Here is a 19388-nt window from a genome sequence, read left to right as displayed (position 1 = left end):
TGCATCTTGTTTCTTTTATTCTTCGTTACAGGAAATGCCTTCTGCCAACTTACCATAATTTTTATGTTCTAATCTTTTGTAATGATAAAATGTGACAAGTTATTTCTTTGAATATTATTCGTAAGGGCAATTGACCATAAAAGTAAATATAAATGAGATATATCATTAGCAGTCTGCAGATATTTACGCAAATTCATATTTTTATGAATATAATTAAAAAATGGTCATTTAGATAAAAGATTTCATCAACTAAATATGTATTACAAAGAGTTCTTATCTTTGGCTATTTTATATATTTTTGCATGTTCAAATTTCTCAGAAATTCATAAAATTACGCAGTTCAATTATTAAGTACACAAAAGTAAATAAATGAAATGTATTATTTGCAATTCATTATAGATTCGTGTACCGGACCTATACAAATGGTTATATAAGGAATATATTAGGTTTCAAACAAACATTTAAACATGTTATCGCTGCGAGATCTCTCGCGACCCTTTATTACCATTTTTCTTACTTTTTCTTTTATCACAGTCGATGCTACGAAATACATATACAGATTGCTTCTCACGTGTTCAACAATAAATATAGGAAGGAGAGGAAAAAGAAAACTTAGATACAATCATCGTTACCAGAGAATGAACACGACGTTTTCCATTATCACGTTCGAAGTAAAATGTCCATTAACGTAAAATACACGTTTCAGGAGAAAACCAACAGTAAGAGGAGGAGTAAAACTTTCAGCATTCCAACTAGCATATTGAAAGCTGACACTTGTTACTCCGGTACGAAGAAAGCTCTTTACGATCTCTTATCGACGGTCACGCAAATATATTACAATAATCAAAACCGGGTTGAATAATATGTGAATCGGTAACTCGTGTAAACTTCTTTTACACCTCCATGCAAATGCTGCACCCATTATTTCCAGTATGATTGTTATTTACAATGGCTACGAAAAGTATTTCCACACCATTGTATTTATTAGAATATTTATATATGAATTAATTAAATTTAAGTATATCAACATCTTTGAATCAATTTACATTATCAAATTCTACTTCTTTAACATTGTGACTATGGAAAAGAATTCCTAAGAATTTGTATAATATTTTTTTCGTCACTGTTTCTTCTACCTAGATTCACAATTTTACCAAATTTGAAGAAATTGACGTATTTATAATACAATATATTGCTATAATATATTGCATGATCCCATAGGTTGTTTCATACCTTCATATGACTACGAAAATCTGATATTACGAAAATGAAATGTAGAATCTGATAACAAAAGAGCTTCATTGAAAAATGAAGATATATGCAAATATTTGTTGTAACCACTGCGCTTCCTTTATGTGTGGTTACCCGATTTTGATTAGATAAAATGAAAGAAAGAAATATATATGTATATGAACGAGGCGTTGTCGTCACGACAAAAGCATCTGTTACAAAATAAAATTGCAATATGCAAAAATGATAATTCCATTGTTCTTCGCGTCTGTGATAATTGAGTGAAAAATACTCAATGATCTCAGACACGAAAGTTAATATGTATTAACAACATTATACAATTGTGTTACTTCACTTAGGTGATTAAAAAGGCACATAGGCGTGCATTGTCCGAGGCGTATCGAGCGGTTTTCTCTCTGTGCTTCGAAAAGTGACTTAGAAGGAAGATTACTATTATCGTGTGGGTAATGTAAAATGGCACCTCTGCCCACGCTCGTCTCTTCGTGTTTGAAAACATCTCGAAAATACTTTGTTTAAATTTAATTATTTTGTTTAATTTTATAGAAGAATAATTCCACGTTTTTCCAATCCACAAGTTAATTTCGAGAAAAAATTGATACGCGTAATCATTAGGGTAACGTTAGCTGCATTTTCACATTGATGGCCGATGACACTCGGCAGCCTCGGACATTTTAACAAACTATACAAACCGCAAACATCTATATTGAACGTCACACCTGTACATACGTGTAAAGATATACGTATATAGTGTATATAATTATTTATACGCGAAACATAATCATCATACAGCATTCCATAAACAATGGTATCTGTCCGATTTACTATCAGATCCTTGGTGGATCGATCAATAGTGGACGGGCCTGTTCTAAAATCTTTGTAAAACGTTTTAAAAATTACGATTTAAAAAATTTCCTATAAACCGCTGAAATTTGAGTGAATCTTTCGTATTAGTGTGAATATATGTACGTATAGGCACGTTTCTCGTTTCTGAATCCGTTAAAACAAGCAGTCGCAAAAATTTTCAACTAAATATCTATAGTCTCTACTCTATGATACGGTTCAAGCGAAATCCTCCCGTTTCAACTACGATTTTTTAATTGCGCTTGGAATCGAAGTGAAATGCTCACGCATTGCTTTGTTCTTTCGCGATTATCATCGAGATCATGAACAATCGTTAACACGTCTATCGTTCTATAGTATCCGATCATTCAAACAAGACACGCATGTATAACACTATTACACGTTCATCGAACGTTCTGTGTCATGGCGCCTTTGAAATGATTTCCAAATTTCACTCTTTACACGATTCTTTGTACATTCCTTTCTTACGACTCCAATGCTGTCCAACAGTTTCTCTTTTCTCACCATAGATCGCCGCTATGGTTCGTTCAAAGTTAATTAAACTAATTAAAACCCTGTTGCTTAATACAATACTTTATCTTCTTCTCTTTTTAATACCATAAGTAATATTTAACGATTGATTAAAAAAAATTTCATTTATCATTAACGATGGACAGCATTTTATTCAATCACTCGTCAATCATTCCGTTTATCCTACTTAATTCAATCTTATATACTAAAACTCCTCGAAGGACGTATCCAGAATATACAGGGTGTTAAAAAAGTGGCCGATATTTAGAAACTGATTGTAGACATTAAGACACGAAGGAAGTTCGTGTACAAAAATGTAGTTTGTGGCTTATTTTTCTAGTTATACGCCATTCGATATTACATCAGAAATACGCTAGTATATATAGTTGCTGTGGACCAACAAATCAACCGATGTACTTTTCTTTCTGTCTCATCGACACTTCGTGTTTTCCAGACAAATGAAGGAAATCAAATATCACGGCAGAAATTCTATTATCGTTCGTTTTTTTATAACAAACGCGAAGTATCAGTGAGAGATATATATAGGAAGAAATATAGCCTAATTTCCAGCGTAAAATTGAATTGTTTATACCTAGAAGAACAAACTTCAAGCAACAACAATTTACAAATGAACCCTCTTCACTGCCTTGATGCCTACAATTACACCGTACAAATGTGTTTTCTTTAGAAGCTTGTATCTTTTAATCTTCATCCACCAGTTTGTCCATAAAAAATCTTCTCTTGTCCTTCGTCCTCTCTTCTTCCGACCACCATTCCGGAAATCCTCGACAGACAAAGAAGGCACTTCGTTCTCCCAGCGAGAAAGGTCCACGATACAGAATGAAGGTTGAACGGCGATGCAAGTTTGGCGACCATAGCGCGTCGAGTGGTCGCGGTCGCTCCATGGTCCACCATAATGGTGGACAACGCGGCTGGGTCGCTTCTTTCCCGTCGTTTTTCACCCGGCACCGGGTGATCTCGATGCGGCATCGCCGGTGAACCGGCTCAGAAGCTGCCACACTCGCGTAGCACGCGATTTCCGAGTGGCATCGGCGGACGGAAGTTGTTGATTACCTGAAACAAGCGGCACACAGGCGCCGGAATTAGGAAAACTGGGCCGTGATTCCGCCGATCGGGAATTCATTCTTTCGCGGTCGGACGTTGACGCGGCGCTGCGGCTAAAAATAAAACGAGAGAGAAAAATGGAAGGAAAGGGTGTGCGATGTGTCGCCAAGACGGTGGATTTGTGAGGCGAGAGAAAGATTAATCGAACCGATGGAGAAGGTGTCCAGTGGGCGTTTTGTTCCACCTTGGTTGACGTCGATAGGAGTTTGTGATCAATTTTTAGAAATATTCTTTGTCCGTTTGTCGAGAGTCAGATTTAGTAAGTTTTGTCTTTTACACTGTGTAAAATCTCATTGAGTACGAGACATTCGATAGAGTTCGATGTCGATGCAAGATTCTGATGTATTAAATGTAGGTTTTATGAAAAATTGTAACATTCGATTAAAATTCAGCATCTATGCAAAATTCCAACGTAGCAAATATTTATGGCGATTGCAGGACTCCTGCAATTTTGACGTTAGGAAGCTCTAAAATGTTCGAAGGTTTCTACGAGTGGTATTCCATTTTCTCCTCAATTTATCCAACGTTGCTTATTTCATAATGTGCTTCGTAATGAATTAACAGTATAAAGAATGCAAACGTGAAACTGAATCCACTTACCGCTCCATGGTTCTCATGGCACGGGCACTCCTCCCCACGGGAGAATTTACGTAAGTTGCGGAAGATGTTTAACTGATGATGAGACACCTCGATGCACTTCTTGAAAAGAATCCAAGTGACGCTCTCGTTGCAGGGTGGCGTCGTCAACGAACCCAGATACGTCCAGTAGCCATTGTCATCTGGATCAGGAAACGGGAAGCACGAAATAAAATACGACGTTAATTAAAAAAATGAACGACTTGTAAAATGAAAAAAGTCGTAAAGTATTTCCAACGATAAGATCTGCCACCGTGATAAATGATGGACGCAGACGATAGAAAGCGCGCTCGTATGATGGATTGGTTCGCGTTTTTTGCGTTTGATATTTTAAACTGAATACTAATTTATTAATATGTAGAGTATCGAGCGCGAGAAAAATTACGTAACTTCATTAACGTAATGCTTTTTTTAAAAAATTACGCGATTCATTATTAAAACGATAATCTATATAGTGGACATGACGATCGATCAAGAATATTTAAAATATTCCATACGTTGTCTCAAATAATTGTATTTTCTCTTACGGAAGACGATAAATGAATTTTTAAAGACACCTTGGAAAGCTTGGTAAGCAAATTTCTATCGATTTTGAAAGGATCTGTCATGCGAAAGCTTCGTGTCTCGTTCGTAATTTCCAATTCCCTTTGTGTGACCAGGTTCGCGTGGCATAAACGATAGCATAAACGATAGCACTGCTTTAAAGAGTTAAGCGATCGTGATTGGAAAGTAGGATGAAAATTTTAAGAGTCCTATGCAATTAATGGGCGAGAGAAGAATAAGTTATTGGACGATTTTTGTTTGACATTGGTTAATGATGAATAATGGAGTTATGGTTGGTGAGTAATGGAGTTAGGCGAATATAAAATTGACGATATTTTGATAGAATACTCACCAGGAAGTAGCTTGCTGGGATCGATTGGATCTGCGATTTCTACGACTTCGTTCTTGTGCGAGACATATGGCAACAAACGAGCGATCTTCTCCATTTCCTCGTGTGTCTTTCCCACCTGCAATTACAACGTTGCACAACACACTCCGTCAGTACGATCATCAACCTTTAATCTCTATTGTATACATAAATATTCATATTCTTAACCGAGTCGTATGATGTATACTTTCAAAAACCGACAAAAGAAAAACCTACATGTACCACTCTTTAATCAATTTAAAACGAAAGAACGTTTTAATGTACGATTCTGGAATTTGTAACGAACTGATTCGGAATCTGATTAATATTATTTCACTCTCACACGGAATTTCCATTATGCTAATATTCTCCAACAATTTCAAAAATGTAAAATCCATGTAATTTCTACTAAAAAAAAAGCAACGGACGCGTGAAAATTTTTTTGGTTAAAAAGTTCAACTTTCTTTGAAACGATCCATTCTTATTTCGAGTTAAATTACCGATTATCTTACACGAGTGCATCTTCATCCTAACTCATACACTGTTCTTTCAATGAAGTCAAAAGACGCCTAAATATTCATAGTGACGCAACGAGGAAAACTGCAGACATTATACGAAACACAGTTAACAGCTATTAGAATAGCTAACTGGTTTTATCAAGAACAAGTTGGACGATCGTCGCCTTCCTGTCTCTCGAATTTAATTAAAGGCAAAATGCCTTTGGAAGATGATGTTATCGGAAAAATGGCTGAACGAGGAAATGGAATTTGTATAGAGAAAATGTAGAAAAGAATATACATTCAGCCAGTATTAATGACCGTGCATTATCTAATGGTCGTTGAATGTTTATTGCTTAGTAATAATATATACGAAAATTACGGCCTCTCAAAGTCTGTTAATATAGACGTAGCAAGCTTAAAGATTAAGAATGCTTTTTTTTCGAGCGTAACATGCACTCTGATCGCGACGAAACGTATTACTACGCACCTATCTATCCCCGATTGCTCTAAAACGATTCACGCTTTACTCAATGCGCAAATGAAGAAACGTTCTTGTACTTGTGGAGCATATTAGAAAAGTATCTACTGCGAATCTTTTTTAATTTATAGAACAATTTAATGAAACATTATCTGGGAATTATAGCAAAAGATAATATTAAACTTTCAAGGCCTTGGAGAAATATTTTCAATTTATAGATAAATTTAACGGAATATTTTCTTAAGATTACGATAGAAAGATTTTAAGTTTTTGATATGATATTGTCTTGGATATTGATACGAATGAAGTTAGATCTAGCCAAGAAAATGTTCTATTCTAAATTTATAAAATGCTACACAGGAAGTTAGTTACACAGGGCTACCGGCACGTAATCAGCTATAATAAATTTGAACAACTTCCGTGCAACATTGGCGGCCGTAAATAATCTGTTTGGCCGGCACAAATTCGATGAAAATTTCCAGCAAACAACGACTACTATAAGCAATCGATTGCACAATGTCACTTTTCGAATTGCCTCGCGTTATAACGTTCCGCAAATATTCTAACAACGATTGCGCAATCGCTGCGCGTGGTTTTTATGTGAAAATAATTCCGATTGAATATCCAAATCTATTCGTACACTTCTTGCGCGACAAAACCTATCTCCATTCGCGGATCGTGCAAAACGGAAGTCGCTAATTTAAAATCATTCGCTGCAATTCCTTTCAATGTTCCTTACCCATCTCGTCTCTCATTTATTTCATTTTAATTTTTATCTAAAATTCTCTAACGTTATTAATCCAAACGTGTTATATAAAAAAAAAGAGTGGAACAATAAACTGCAAAATTTTAATTGCAAGCGGAAAATATTATAATAAAATTAGCGGATACCGGTAATTGAAAATCGCGTGCATGATTTCCATTCGTCCTTGGTGGCGCGATACCGTACTGATAACGAGAGAATTTCACTTCGTCTTTGAAATAACGGATAATGATTCGTTCTCGAAAGATTACGTAACGTGTCATCAAACAGATGATGAAGCAGACCGCGTCACTGTTACGGATTCTGCTTAGGAGAGCTTACGAGCTTATTTAGAAGCCCAGACGACTGTAAATATGGATATGTTTCTATGAATACGGTTCTATGCACCCGTAGAAAAAACAGCATATAAACGGATTACGATCTTAAGAATCTGCCGTCGCGGCTTTGAAATATCGCTGACTTTGAGACAGGTATCATGATATATTCTAACTCTGTCTTGTTTAATAACTGCAACTCTAATAATAGATTTTAATCTCTCAAATTCTGCCTTTGATAGGGAACCTTTATTCCTCGTTACCATTTGTTTCACTGGCTTATCGTATTTTTATTTTGTATGCAAGCCTCAATAGAAAATTAAACGTAGGAAAATGATAAAAATCGCATTAAGAAAGATCCCCTCCTTTATAATCATTCTATCGTGTAAGCTAGCACAGCGAGGAAATTGGCATTGAATAGGCAAAATTTATAATCTCCCCTATCCTCGTAACCATTAATAATCAACTTAAGCTACATTAAAAAAATCACTGTTAACTCGTAAATAACGAGAAATTCGTAACTTCATAATTATTTTTCTATGAACTTCGTTAACTAATTATAGTTGTGGATACTCGAATCTAATGTTACCTGTAAATGGCTACTTGTTTATAATCTTGTCATTTTCCTGCTCTCAATTTTCATCCATTTGGCAGTCGATAATAATTAAATTGGTAATTTGGCTTTTAAATTTGCATCCTATTCGTGTCGGGGAATAAACGAAGTTAACAGCTTAACGTATGTGTAGATATAAATTAAATAGATCAACGTAGCAAAGATACTTAGAGATCTAGAAAATAGTATCTAAGAAAATAGAGTGTCTAGAAAATAGCATTCAGTGAAGAATGATTACTGACCTTGAGGAACACACCGAGGACCGCGAGGCCATCGGACGCCTTTGCAGCTTCCGCGAAGGTGTTGTATTTACTCGTGTTCCAATGCACCAGGTGCAACTGTAACATGAAAATAGCAAATAGAATACATCTAACAAAATAAATGATACTAGTATTTGTAATAATTTTTAGACAATGATATTTCTGTAGCAAAATTTTATATCGCTATTGTACACTTATTTCTTCTTTTCTTCTTTTTTTTTCTTAAATTAGAAATTTAATCGATATCCTGTATTTTACATTTTATTTCAAACATTTTTTAGGAATCTTCGTCAACATCAACTGTAATTAAATGAAAATCAATCGTTTACAAATATGTAATACAACGACAAAAATCATGCGTCAGAGATTATTATGCAAATTTATTAAGCGTTGTGAATAAATTCGATATTGCAAAATCAACAAATGATCGATCTCCTGGAAGATTCTCATGCATCGTGTTCTAAGAAAAAACCAGTCTTCCGATATATTAACAATTTTCCTCGTGATGTTTACATCACAATCTTAGTAGACCACGCTAGTCTTAGTCTCGCTGAATATTTATGACTTGAAATTAGTATAAAAGGAAGATCACTAATGAAGTCATGCGATCGAGAAGAAAGCTACAAAGATAATGCTTTATGAATCATGGAATTCAGGCTGCTTTCGTGAATCGAGTTTCGCTGAAACTCGTGATGATTGTGGCAACATGTTTCTCAAATAATTCACAGATCATCATGTGGTACTTGACGAAATAAGCTGACAGATAATTCACGGCGAAACTAACACATTTCGTGATCAAACATTACAAAATATGTTTTTGGAGAATTGAACTATTTATTTACGATATCTTAGTTGACCAATATTAATTTTAATTTTTAATCTTGTTATTTTGGTTTCTTTTGGTATCCTTAATATTGCTAACAAATTTAGTAACATTTAAAAAACCAAAAAGAAATTAAAATACAAGATTACAAATAAAAATGAAGGAATACAAATTTCGATCTTCTTTCTCTTCAATTTTTCCGTTTAATAAATTAATCGGTATTTTGTATACTCAAAAGGAAGTACATTGTCGTCGGTGCGCTCGAACCGCATCGAACATCGAAGTGAAGACGTGCACTGCAAACAAACGCGAGTCCCAAGCAAACATATTTCACACTACCGTTCGAGAATGCAATTGCAACCTCTTAACGTCGAAGCGACCACCGCGTGTTTTTCTCTAACAATTAATCACGAAAGAACTTCTCCGTTGCGCAATCGATGTCTAGTTCCTTGCTCCGTAACAACCGAAGGCATTTCTCATAAAGTTTAGGCTCACGAAGTTTAAACACATTTTCTTACGTAACTTTCTGTTCGTCATTTCCATACAAATGGCACGGACAATTATCTTAATTCTTTGGTTCTTTTGAAATAGAATAGGAACGTAAACAATGACATGGTACGTAACGTCCTAATAAAAATTTACTCTAAAAGAAAGAGAGGAAAAACTTAATTAATCCTTCGTAGGAAAAATTTCACAGCTAACTGATTCCTCTGAATTCCTAACATCGTTATTGAAATAATTCTGAAGCTGTTGACATAACAAACGATTGTCTGACGCAGATAATATACATAAATATTCATATATGATAGCTTAATATAGTAAACGAATATTACAGGGGAACACTATGTTACATTTTCTATTTTTTATTACGTAAAAAAGTAATTTGAAAATTCAATACACTGTCGACTATTTCTATATCATCTAACCTGTTCCTTTGAATTTGATTCAGGGATTAAATGTATGCTATTGCTATCTATCTATTCATGAATGTTTAAAATATATCGGCTATCATCACCGTTGCTTTTATATAAAACTTCGTGGTATCTATTTTTAGAAGCTACTCGTACAACATTGGACGTGTATTATCTTCACCATCAAAATGCCGTCATTTAATCATCAACTGATAAAAAAGTCAGGGAATTAATAAACATGAACTTCCATAGTAGTCTTCGTATATTTCAGAACATCTCCAGAATTTCTAAAAATCTAGAACACGAAAGAAGAAGAGAAAGGAAATTGGTCTCGAAAATAAATGATTCGGCTTAGGTACTCGAAGAACAAACGCAGCACGCATTGCGCTTTTAATGATCATATTAATTAGAAAACTGGTTATTGCTGGAATCTTTCTTCGACTCATGGACGATGAAGTGCACGCGTTCGAACAAGGTCGAATCGTAACCGTAAGTTCGTACGAATCATTGTGACACGAATCATGCTCCTCGACAGTGAATTATTAACGATTCGCTTCGAAGCCAGACGCGCTGGTTGTTGAGAATGTTTAGAGAGCACGGTTAATCACCAATCCCACGTGCGTCCTTTTAAATTCGTTTGCAGGCGGCCTCTTCGTCTTTTGTCCGTGCACGGAATCGCAAATTACGCCGAACGATCTCGCGTTAAATCCCGTTGAAACGTATTTGTTCCCCTCCCTCTCTCTCTCTCTCTATTTATATCATACATCGTGGGCCTGAATTCTAGACGAAACAAAAGTTGGCAAGTGGAATATGTAAATAAATTTGTTACAGTCGCATTTGTTGATAAAAATGTAGAAACTTGACCATGGATATTACACACACAAAGTCCAGGTATATGTAGTTTGTTATTCCTCTAGAATATCATTTTCGTCGTAGATGAAGCTATAAAATGCTTCTCTTGTTTCTTTACATTTCGTAAATAAGATTTTTATTTCTCTCCAGTTTAATAAATCCATCATTGAATCGATTTCCATTAGCTGTGTGCGAACAAATAATACAGGATCTATTTGTATATTTGTATATTTAAAAACTTTATATGTGAGCTGTGAATGAATTACCGTAAAGCTGCTTTCAAAATTTTGTGATTCTTATCCCGTTAACTATATAAAACGAGTTGACCTGTCGCACCAATTTAACAGTTACAGTGAATATGTATATGAAACGTATAATTTATGTACGGTATCTAGTTGGAGTTGCTGTTACGGACAATTGTTTACAAAAGTGAAGTAATCGTTTTTAAAGTGAACTAACCTCTCCGGCGAAGGCCTGTCCATTCACAGTGTGTTCGGATCCTCTCGAGTCGCTACATCCCCAGTGGCAGTGGTACTGTTCCAATTTGTAGACGTCGTCCATCAAAGGTCCGCCGCTCAAAACTGTAGAAACATCGTTACAATTTTATTTAAAGACGCAATCTTAAAGCTGTGAAATCATCGTCGTAATTTCATTTAAAAAAACGTAACCATGCTTGGCCATTTAAAAATCGTCATTGAACGACAGTGTAACCTTATCAGTAGAAAATTGCAGGAAGAAACAGATATATGAACCGATGCTAAGAAAAAAGAAATAAAAAACAAAGATAGCGAACCAGGGATGTAAATCATTCTCCTCTATTCTTCTGACCTTAAGTTTTCTCTTTCAAACGAACGTTGAATATTCCCCGAATTTATCTTTATCGTAAATTTATTACTCGATCCTTCGCCTTCTCCGAGAATACGCGGTAGAATTTTTCGACGAAACCATCGTCAACACGCGAAAGAATTCTAATATTAGTCCGTATTATGGTTTCGCGGTTGTGTAACGCGAAAACAGACGGCAGAAAAGTTTCCATCGTTTCCACGATGGCATTTGGAACGAACGCGGATCGTTTCAGCGCGTTGAATTACAGGATACGCTTGATTAGCCGAATTACAAGAACGATACTGGGGTCGTAAGGGGATAAAAGCGAACAGAGAAACCCCACACGCGTCATAACCGCAAAGGTTAAAGAAGATTTATGGCGAGCGGGTCAGAGTCGACGAACTCTCGAATCGAATAGCGTAGCTTCAAACTGAATAAACGATCACCTGCTTCGATCCTACAGCGAGCGTCAAAAGTGAGTATACGTGTTGGAAAAGTGACGTTCGTGCAACATTGATTTTTCCTAAACACTTATTTACGTTTCTCTTTTACTATTAATTTGTATTTCTACATACTTTGTGTCTAGACTGTGGATTTTTATGCATTTACTGGGAAATTTGAAAACGCAAAATTGCACAGAACGCGTATAATACGAAAAGTATTACAATGCTTTTTAGTTACATTCTTAAAAATATGAATTTCCATGAAAATCCGTAGTTTACGTCTTTAGAATCAATTTTCAATTTGCGCTACACACGCGTAAGAATATTTGAGCAAATGCCGTGCCTCCCGGATGTATACTCGCTTTTGATTCTCACTCTATACCTGTCTGAGATATTTCAATGTTCATTGCCGTGTTCCCTTAGCTTCTATACAACGCCGTATAGAGATTCTATCTTCCTATTTGTTCGAGTATAGAAATCTTATAGTAGTAACCAGTGCTGCGTAGTAAAAGTGTAATTGCGAAAGTTGTTTGAATGGGAATGTCGCAGAAAAGGTATCGCATTGAAGTCATTAGTGGCGCAAAGCTGGTGGGTTTGACAAAGTTTGCAACAAGATAATGAATAGCCATGATGAACTACAACGAAGTAACGATGGTCGATTTACACAAAACAACAAAAGATAAACGGATACAAATGTATATCATTCTTAACACATTCGAGACTGATAATTTTTAAGTACAAAACAATCTAATTAAGATAACGATAAATATCGCGTATTATGTCACGTATTATTAATTCAAATATATACAAGAAATTTAATATCTTTTTTCTTCGCTGATATAATTCACTTGTATGCACTGGTATTATCCACAAAAAAATCATAGCAATTTTATCGATTATTATTAATATTGACATATCAATGGTATTGCCTTGTTACGACCCTAATCTTGTCAAAATACGATCAAAAAGCGTATCAAGGAACGATCAGTGCATTAAATTTTGAAATCCCTAATGTGATGTTAAACTTTCGTACTATTCCCAAATTATTGTACGATCAAACAAGATTCGCATCTTTATCGCTCCTAAATGACAACGAAACGATTACGCAGGACCTAATAGTTCGTCGAATAAAGGGACATGATTATTTTCGAAAGATAGACACGTGCGTGTTTGTCAGATTGCTTAAGACGATTTGTCGTCGTTAATAAAAATGGGCCACGATATATCGATGGTATGGGGTCATCGATTCCCTGAAACTTTGCTCTATTTCCATCGTGTGGACGTTTCGTTCCTGCCACGTATGAGCACGCATAATGCGTCACGGCACGACCGTCCTCGTTTCGAACATACCTCGCAAAGGTAAAAGCCTGCTCGACTGGCACGAAACTGTTGTCGAAGCGTTCGAGGAAAATGACCACGATTCACTCTACGCTCGTTCCACGACTCTTCCCTCCAATTATAATTAATAAAAACCAATTATAATCTGTCTTTCCTTGTTATCTTGCGTTTCGTGGCGAGCAATTCGTTCGAATACCAGCATCGATTAACAATCTTTGATTCGTTCGCTTTAAATTGCTTTGATTATTTCCGAATTCCTCAAGCAAGGAATAATCATCAATTTTTTTGTAAAATAATGGATAACAAGTTGATAAAAATAAGTAAACCACGGTCACTGATACATCATCCTGATATTCGAGCGCCTTGACCCTCTTGTTTTGTGTCGATACATATTAGAGCAAATAGAAATTAATTGAAATTATTTGCTTCTAAAGCGCTGACGCATGGGAAAGTGAAAATTAGCGAGGCCGTTCGAAACGAAGATTTATCTCGAATACAGTCTTTTATCGTTTCAAATGTCAAACTTCCCTATATCTTGGCTTGCACTTTTACTTCTCCGAATGACTTAACTCAACTCTATTCTTACGTGATCAAACGTTTTTATTCAAAGAGCAATTACATGTTAAACGACTATCCGAACACACATACAGTGGGACAGGAAAATATTCGAACGCTTTCGGATTACTTTCAAATTTGACCAACACGATCATGACACTCGTGTCTCATTATACAGCTAATGCACTTTCGAAGAATTTATGCATATGATACATGCAATACGTGCATAAAATATTTCGATAATAAATGTCGAAATACTCTCGTGAGCCAGTGTATAGAACTTCAACCTGTATACCAGCTACTTATCGAATTAATAACAAGTATATAAATTGCAATCTACTCGATCCTGTACTTAAGGTGTAATATAAGTTTCAACGGCTGATTTCTTTCGCAAAAATTGTTTTTTTTTCCTTCTTTATTTCTTCTCTTCGCTCGTGATAATCTCACGAGGATTTCAATACCATAGATAAGACGGTTAATCGTGATAAAGCATAGAATAAAGTTTTACGGCCGCGGGATTTACGATGTCGATGACGAAATGCAAACGCAAGCTTTTCCTCTGACGGGTTCCTGTTAGGCGAACCGGCTCTCACAGTGTCGGAAATGGACGATTAGAGCCACGTTTCGTGGCCCTTGCATGCAACCAATTAGCTTCTAGCCGCGGTTAACGCTGAAATCTACTTCGAACTGCTTCAGATTAAGTCCGTCGCTCTTCATGGACTAATATTTGGGTCATCGTGATGAAAACAGCATCGTATACTTGCTTTGTCAACAGCCGGATCGATTCCAGATTCGAATTAATATCAGCTAAATGGTGGAAATTGTCGTCCACTGGATTCTGTGATGTTTCTATTTATTGTCTCATAAAACGGATCTCTTTAATGGAATTCGAATTGAAGAGTTTTCTTGCAGGCTGAGCCTCCAAGAATTTTAATCTAGATAACAATGTTTAAATATTTCCTGGAATTTTAATTAAGAAATGTATTCTCTGCGTTTAAAAGAAATCTTGTTGCTAAGACATCAACGACCGTTCTTTAAAATCTAACGCTTTCTCGATTGTTTTATCCGAGTGAAAATTACAAAGAAGTCAAACTGACAATTGCAAGTGATAATTATCGTGATAATTTCTACTTTTCAGAATTTTCTTTGCTGAAGAAGAAGCTCTGAAGGGGAAGTGTTAAAGGTTTCGATGGATTTCACGATCCAACTATCCAGAAAAGGTTTCTTCTTACTGAATCTTTGGGAAGGGGAGATATTTGCATTCGTGGTCGATCTGCAATTCAATGCTGCGGATCGAAATCGTTCTCACGGCGTGTCCCAGGCTTTTCAACTAACGAACGACTTCTTAGTTTCGCATTTAAATGCACGAACGAACGACACGGCACGGCACGCCGCGTTTCTTAACCCCGAAACCACTCTTTTTCCATCCGCAATGATAAATAATATTGGAGTCAAGAAGCGATACCGCGAGCCAAATCCGTTCAACTACTTTACAACCATTCGTATGTTATCTACATGATTAAGTACGAAATGACGAACGAATTGCCATTTTTTATCCTATCTTCTGAATGGACGTTCGCCTATCTTATTTTTTAACCCGCTTGAAAGGTCTCATAATCTATTTTTATTCTTATAAGAAAGTTCTAGCACACTTTAATAATGCTAAATGTATTAAGTACAATTATATATATATATATTAGGTTGTCCGAAAAGTTTCTTTCGTTTCATAAGATGATAATGGAAGAACAACAATTTCTGTTCTATATTATTTTATTGAATTAGGTATGACCCATTTCGTTATATTTCTATTATTACGTTCGTGCATAATTCAATAAACTAACATAAAATAAAAAAAACATGCGTCTATTATTTCCTTATAACACGAGAGAAACTTTTCAGACAACCTAATATATATATAAAAACGAAATTTACGATGATTAAAAAGTGACGAACGACAATGTACGTATTCTTCTAAATTTCTACGCTGAGGAAAAAAGGGTGGGTGAATCTATTAATAACCGAGGGGTATTTATACAATGAAATTCAGCTATGAAAATAATTAAAAATCCAGAAGAACATGATCTAAAATATTATTCAGATAAAATTACATTTTCTGAGCGCTGTTTAATCATGATAAAGAGACTCGTTGACCCATTTTAATTCTCCTCAATTATAAATTATCCTAAGTTTATAACCATTTAATGTTCCTATTCCGTATTAGCATCTACTATTATGTTCCAATCTTGACACTTAAACGTACTCTATATCGTTGTTAGTTTCAATTTCACTCCAATCACAGGCTAAGAATAAACGTAGTTTTGGTCACGCACGGTACCTATCTGTATCTACATATACAACTTCTGAAAGGCAATAGCCAATTGCTCGATGCGATAAGTAGCTTTCCCGAATCGTTTCGTGGAAAATGAAAATAAACTTACACGTGCCCTTGCCGTCGGTGTCCATCCGCCAGCAATAACCCGGATTAACAAGTTTCCGGGAAGCGGTTGCCGGATACTTCCATCGCAGGGGTTTGCTACTCAAAGCCTCGTGATCCGATTCAACTCGGTCGGTTTCGATATTCACGGGGCTCTGCCTCGATCCTGCCGCCATTGGGAATTTTGATACCCACGTGCTTGGTCCTGTAATCAAAAAGTAAATTATATTTGCTTTAGTTCGACAGCGTGCTTTGGGTGGGAAATGCAGCAAAGACGGAACGCGAGAGATTCTTACCAACAGATCTCCTTTGCGTTTTGCGATTGAGCGTTGTGCATAAGCGATTTAAATTAGAATTCAGTCGTAGTAAATGTAAATGGCTAAGCATAATTAGCTACTAGATACAGGCACGTGCCACTGGTCAAGTACATGTTAACGTACTATACAAGATTTACTTATTTTCTTATTACACAGAAGTAAAGAGAATTAACAGAAAATCCTGATCGACAATAAATTAGCATTTGCCTTCATTTGAAGGAAAGGTGAAAAAAATAAAAGAATATTTTGTCCGATCGTATTATTATTTGTTTATCTTTAAAAGTCACGTTCTTGGTCTTGTAACAAGGCTATGAATTAGTATTTTATCTCGTTCAATCGTATTATGTCAGTATTTCAGATAAAAAGACAAAACGATCTACGTTGATACTTGAAAGTGCTCGATTAATTGAATATTTTAATATCATCATAACACAAGATATAAGATATATAACATAAAGATGAAATATCAAGAAGCTGAATCATTTTTTGTCGTTGTGTATTTAATACACAATTGGATTTTTATTAGTCAATAACAGTGTATACAAGATGATTGTACAGTTTATATTTTTATGGCATAGCAGCCTAGATTTTATGTGTATGCATAATTCTGATTAGATAAAATATTAAATGATTATCAATCGTGTGATCTCGTTAATGTTTGCCAATCTCGAGGCGTCATTTCTTAAACATTCTGTACGATCTTCCTTCATAGCATCGTAATTCTCTTTTTAATTAGAAGGAAGAGTTTAATTGGAGATTAATTCTATGCGAGCTTATCTTCCCTAGTGAAATGCAGTGTTTTTTTTTTCTTTCAATAAACGCGTTCATTATCTCGCATAAAAGTTGTAAAACAAATGTTTCTGGAAAAAATGTTTAATTGTTTTTGTGTTCTCTTCTTTTTGAATGAATATTTTTCTCTCATTTCAGCCAAGAAAGTGTCAGAATAACATTTGTCAAGTAAATATGCGAGACAGACTTACGATCTCCACAAACCTCCAAGATCCAAAATGGATAAAAACTTAGAGAGTGTAAGAAAAGGCTCGTGACGCGGGAAGTCATCCGTCATATCTGTAATCCCCATGAGTTTTATACCCTTCCTTAATCATTTTCACATAGATAACAAGTTTTAGCGTGCTGACTCTATAAATAATCCAGTAGACGTGGTGTGTGTTACGAGCAGCGTTTTAATGATATTGAAACTAACCGAAGCGCAACCGACGAGATATTAGAATTATCAAACGTTATGAATATTTAAGGTTGCAGTCTGTCACAAAGTTTCGCGTTACGCTCAACGTAATGCATAGAATACACCGGCTCGTGAAGAGGCTAAATCGATGCTAACGACGTCGAAATTGGTTACGCTTACGGCATCGTAAATAGTTAAAATAATTTATTGATTTACACGAACGATCCAAGAGAAATTTTCCTATTAGTCGTAATAGAAATTTGACGATTCGCAGATAAAAGGATATCGATGGAAATGAAACATATAGTGGCTCATAAAATAGCCACTATATGTTTCTCATAAAATAGCCACAAAATGACTCGAACATTTATAGAAACCCATTCTGAAATTTTACTAGCACTGTTGCAAGACACGACTATCATTACATTGGCAAAGATTGGTAAACTTTGAAACAAAATTGAAAATACATAATAAGCTTCGATATTCAGTGGGACAATCTATATAACACTAATCTAAGTTTCAGACCTTTATCCGTGCTGTATATTAACTTTTTAATAAATACGTATTTACAATACAACAATGACAATCGTATGTCATTAATGGCAATGAGACGCTTCAAAAAGTTTCGTGCAACAGGTATAATATATTCGTAAAAGTTTTCCATGATAAATGGAAGAATACTTTCCTTTCTATATCTACTAAAAATTACTCCTTGGTGGTTGGCGCAATAACAGAAGTGCAATTCACACCTCCGATATTATCCTATGTGATAGTACAGATCGATAACATGAGTTTAATCGTACTTGTGAAAAGCAGAAGCTTTTCTAATTACTAGTTAGAGATAACATTTCAGCCACCAACAATCTTTCAAGAGTAGCAGTTTTCACATTTTTTTCCTATGTTCTTTCAATCAATACGATGTGCAATTGCTTACGTTTATCGTTGAATAAATACTGACGTTATGGGACGACTATTTTTTTTAATTATCATATAATGTCGGTTAAGAATAAGTGTAATCAATGTTTCTAGTATTTTCGAAGCTGTTCTTTCTTTCTTTTTTGTAGGATATCACTTATCGGTAAAAGTAAGTGGTCTTTTTAAAGCAATAAGCTGAGTCTTGTTTCGATAGGTCAATCGGCAACAACAACAACGAGTTAATGATAATGGCACGCGAATAACAACGCTCGATTGTGTAATAGCGAGCACATCAAAACAGCCTGTATTGGTCCAGATAATCGAGGTAAATTATCGGTTGATTTAAGACGCCCGTTATCACGGACGCATGGGTCACGTGCCGTTGCATAAATCTCGTTCAAACGTTGACACGCGATTCCGATATTGCTCGTGATAAGGCTGCATTCTTAAGCATTTCCCGTCCTTCGATTACACACACTTAGAATACCGATATAATACCATGAATTATACATGGGATTTGCAAATAATTATTATTCTTTTATTCCATCTCTTTTTACAGATTGCTTCT

The 19388-nt window shown here is 35.5% G+C and overlaps 1 protein-coding gene across 1 annotated transcript in view; it reads right to left on the bottom strand.

The window, feature by feature from the left end:
- Positions 1-460: 460 nt before the first annotated feature.
- The window catches only part of LOC117239205 (carbonic anhydrase 1-like), a 28974-nt gene continuing 10046 nt past the window's right edge, over positions 461-19388 (bottom strand). The window contains exons 2-7 of the mRNA XM_033504627.1: positions 16407-16607; positions 11267-11388; positions 8204-8299; positions 5279-5393; positions 4348-4526; positions 461-3696 (exon numbers count right to left, since the gene is read on the bottom strand). Of these exons, the coding sequence (XP_033360518.1) occupies positions 3628-3696; positions 4348-4526; positions 5279-5393; positions 8204-8299; positions 11267-11388; positions 16407-16607 (782 nt within the window). The 3' untranslated portion in view covers positions 461-3627. The remainder of the gene's footprint in view (positions 3697-4347; positions 4527-5278; positions 5394-8203; positions 8300-11266; positions 11389-16406; positions 16608-19388) is intronic.

Source organism: Bombus vosnesenskii, unplaced genomic scaffold (genome assembly GCF_011952255.1).
Source record: "Bombus vosnesenskii isolate JDL3184/JDL3185 unplaced genomic scaffold, Bvos_JDL3184-5_v1.1 scf7180000013888, whole genome shotgun sequence".
NCBI classification, from domain to species: Eukaryota; Metazoa; Arthropoda; class Insecta; order Hymenoptera; family Apidae; genus Bombus; species Bombus vosnesenskii.
This window is presented reverse-complemented; position numbering and strand designations above follow the sequence as displayed.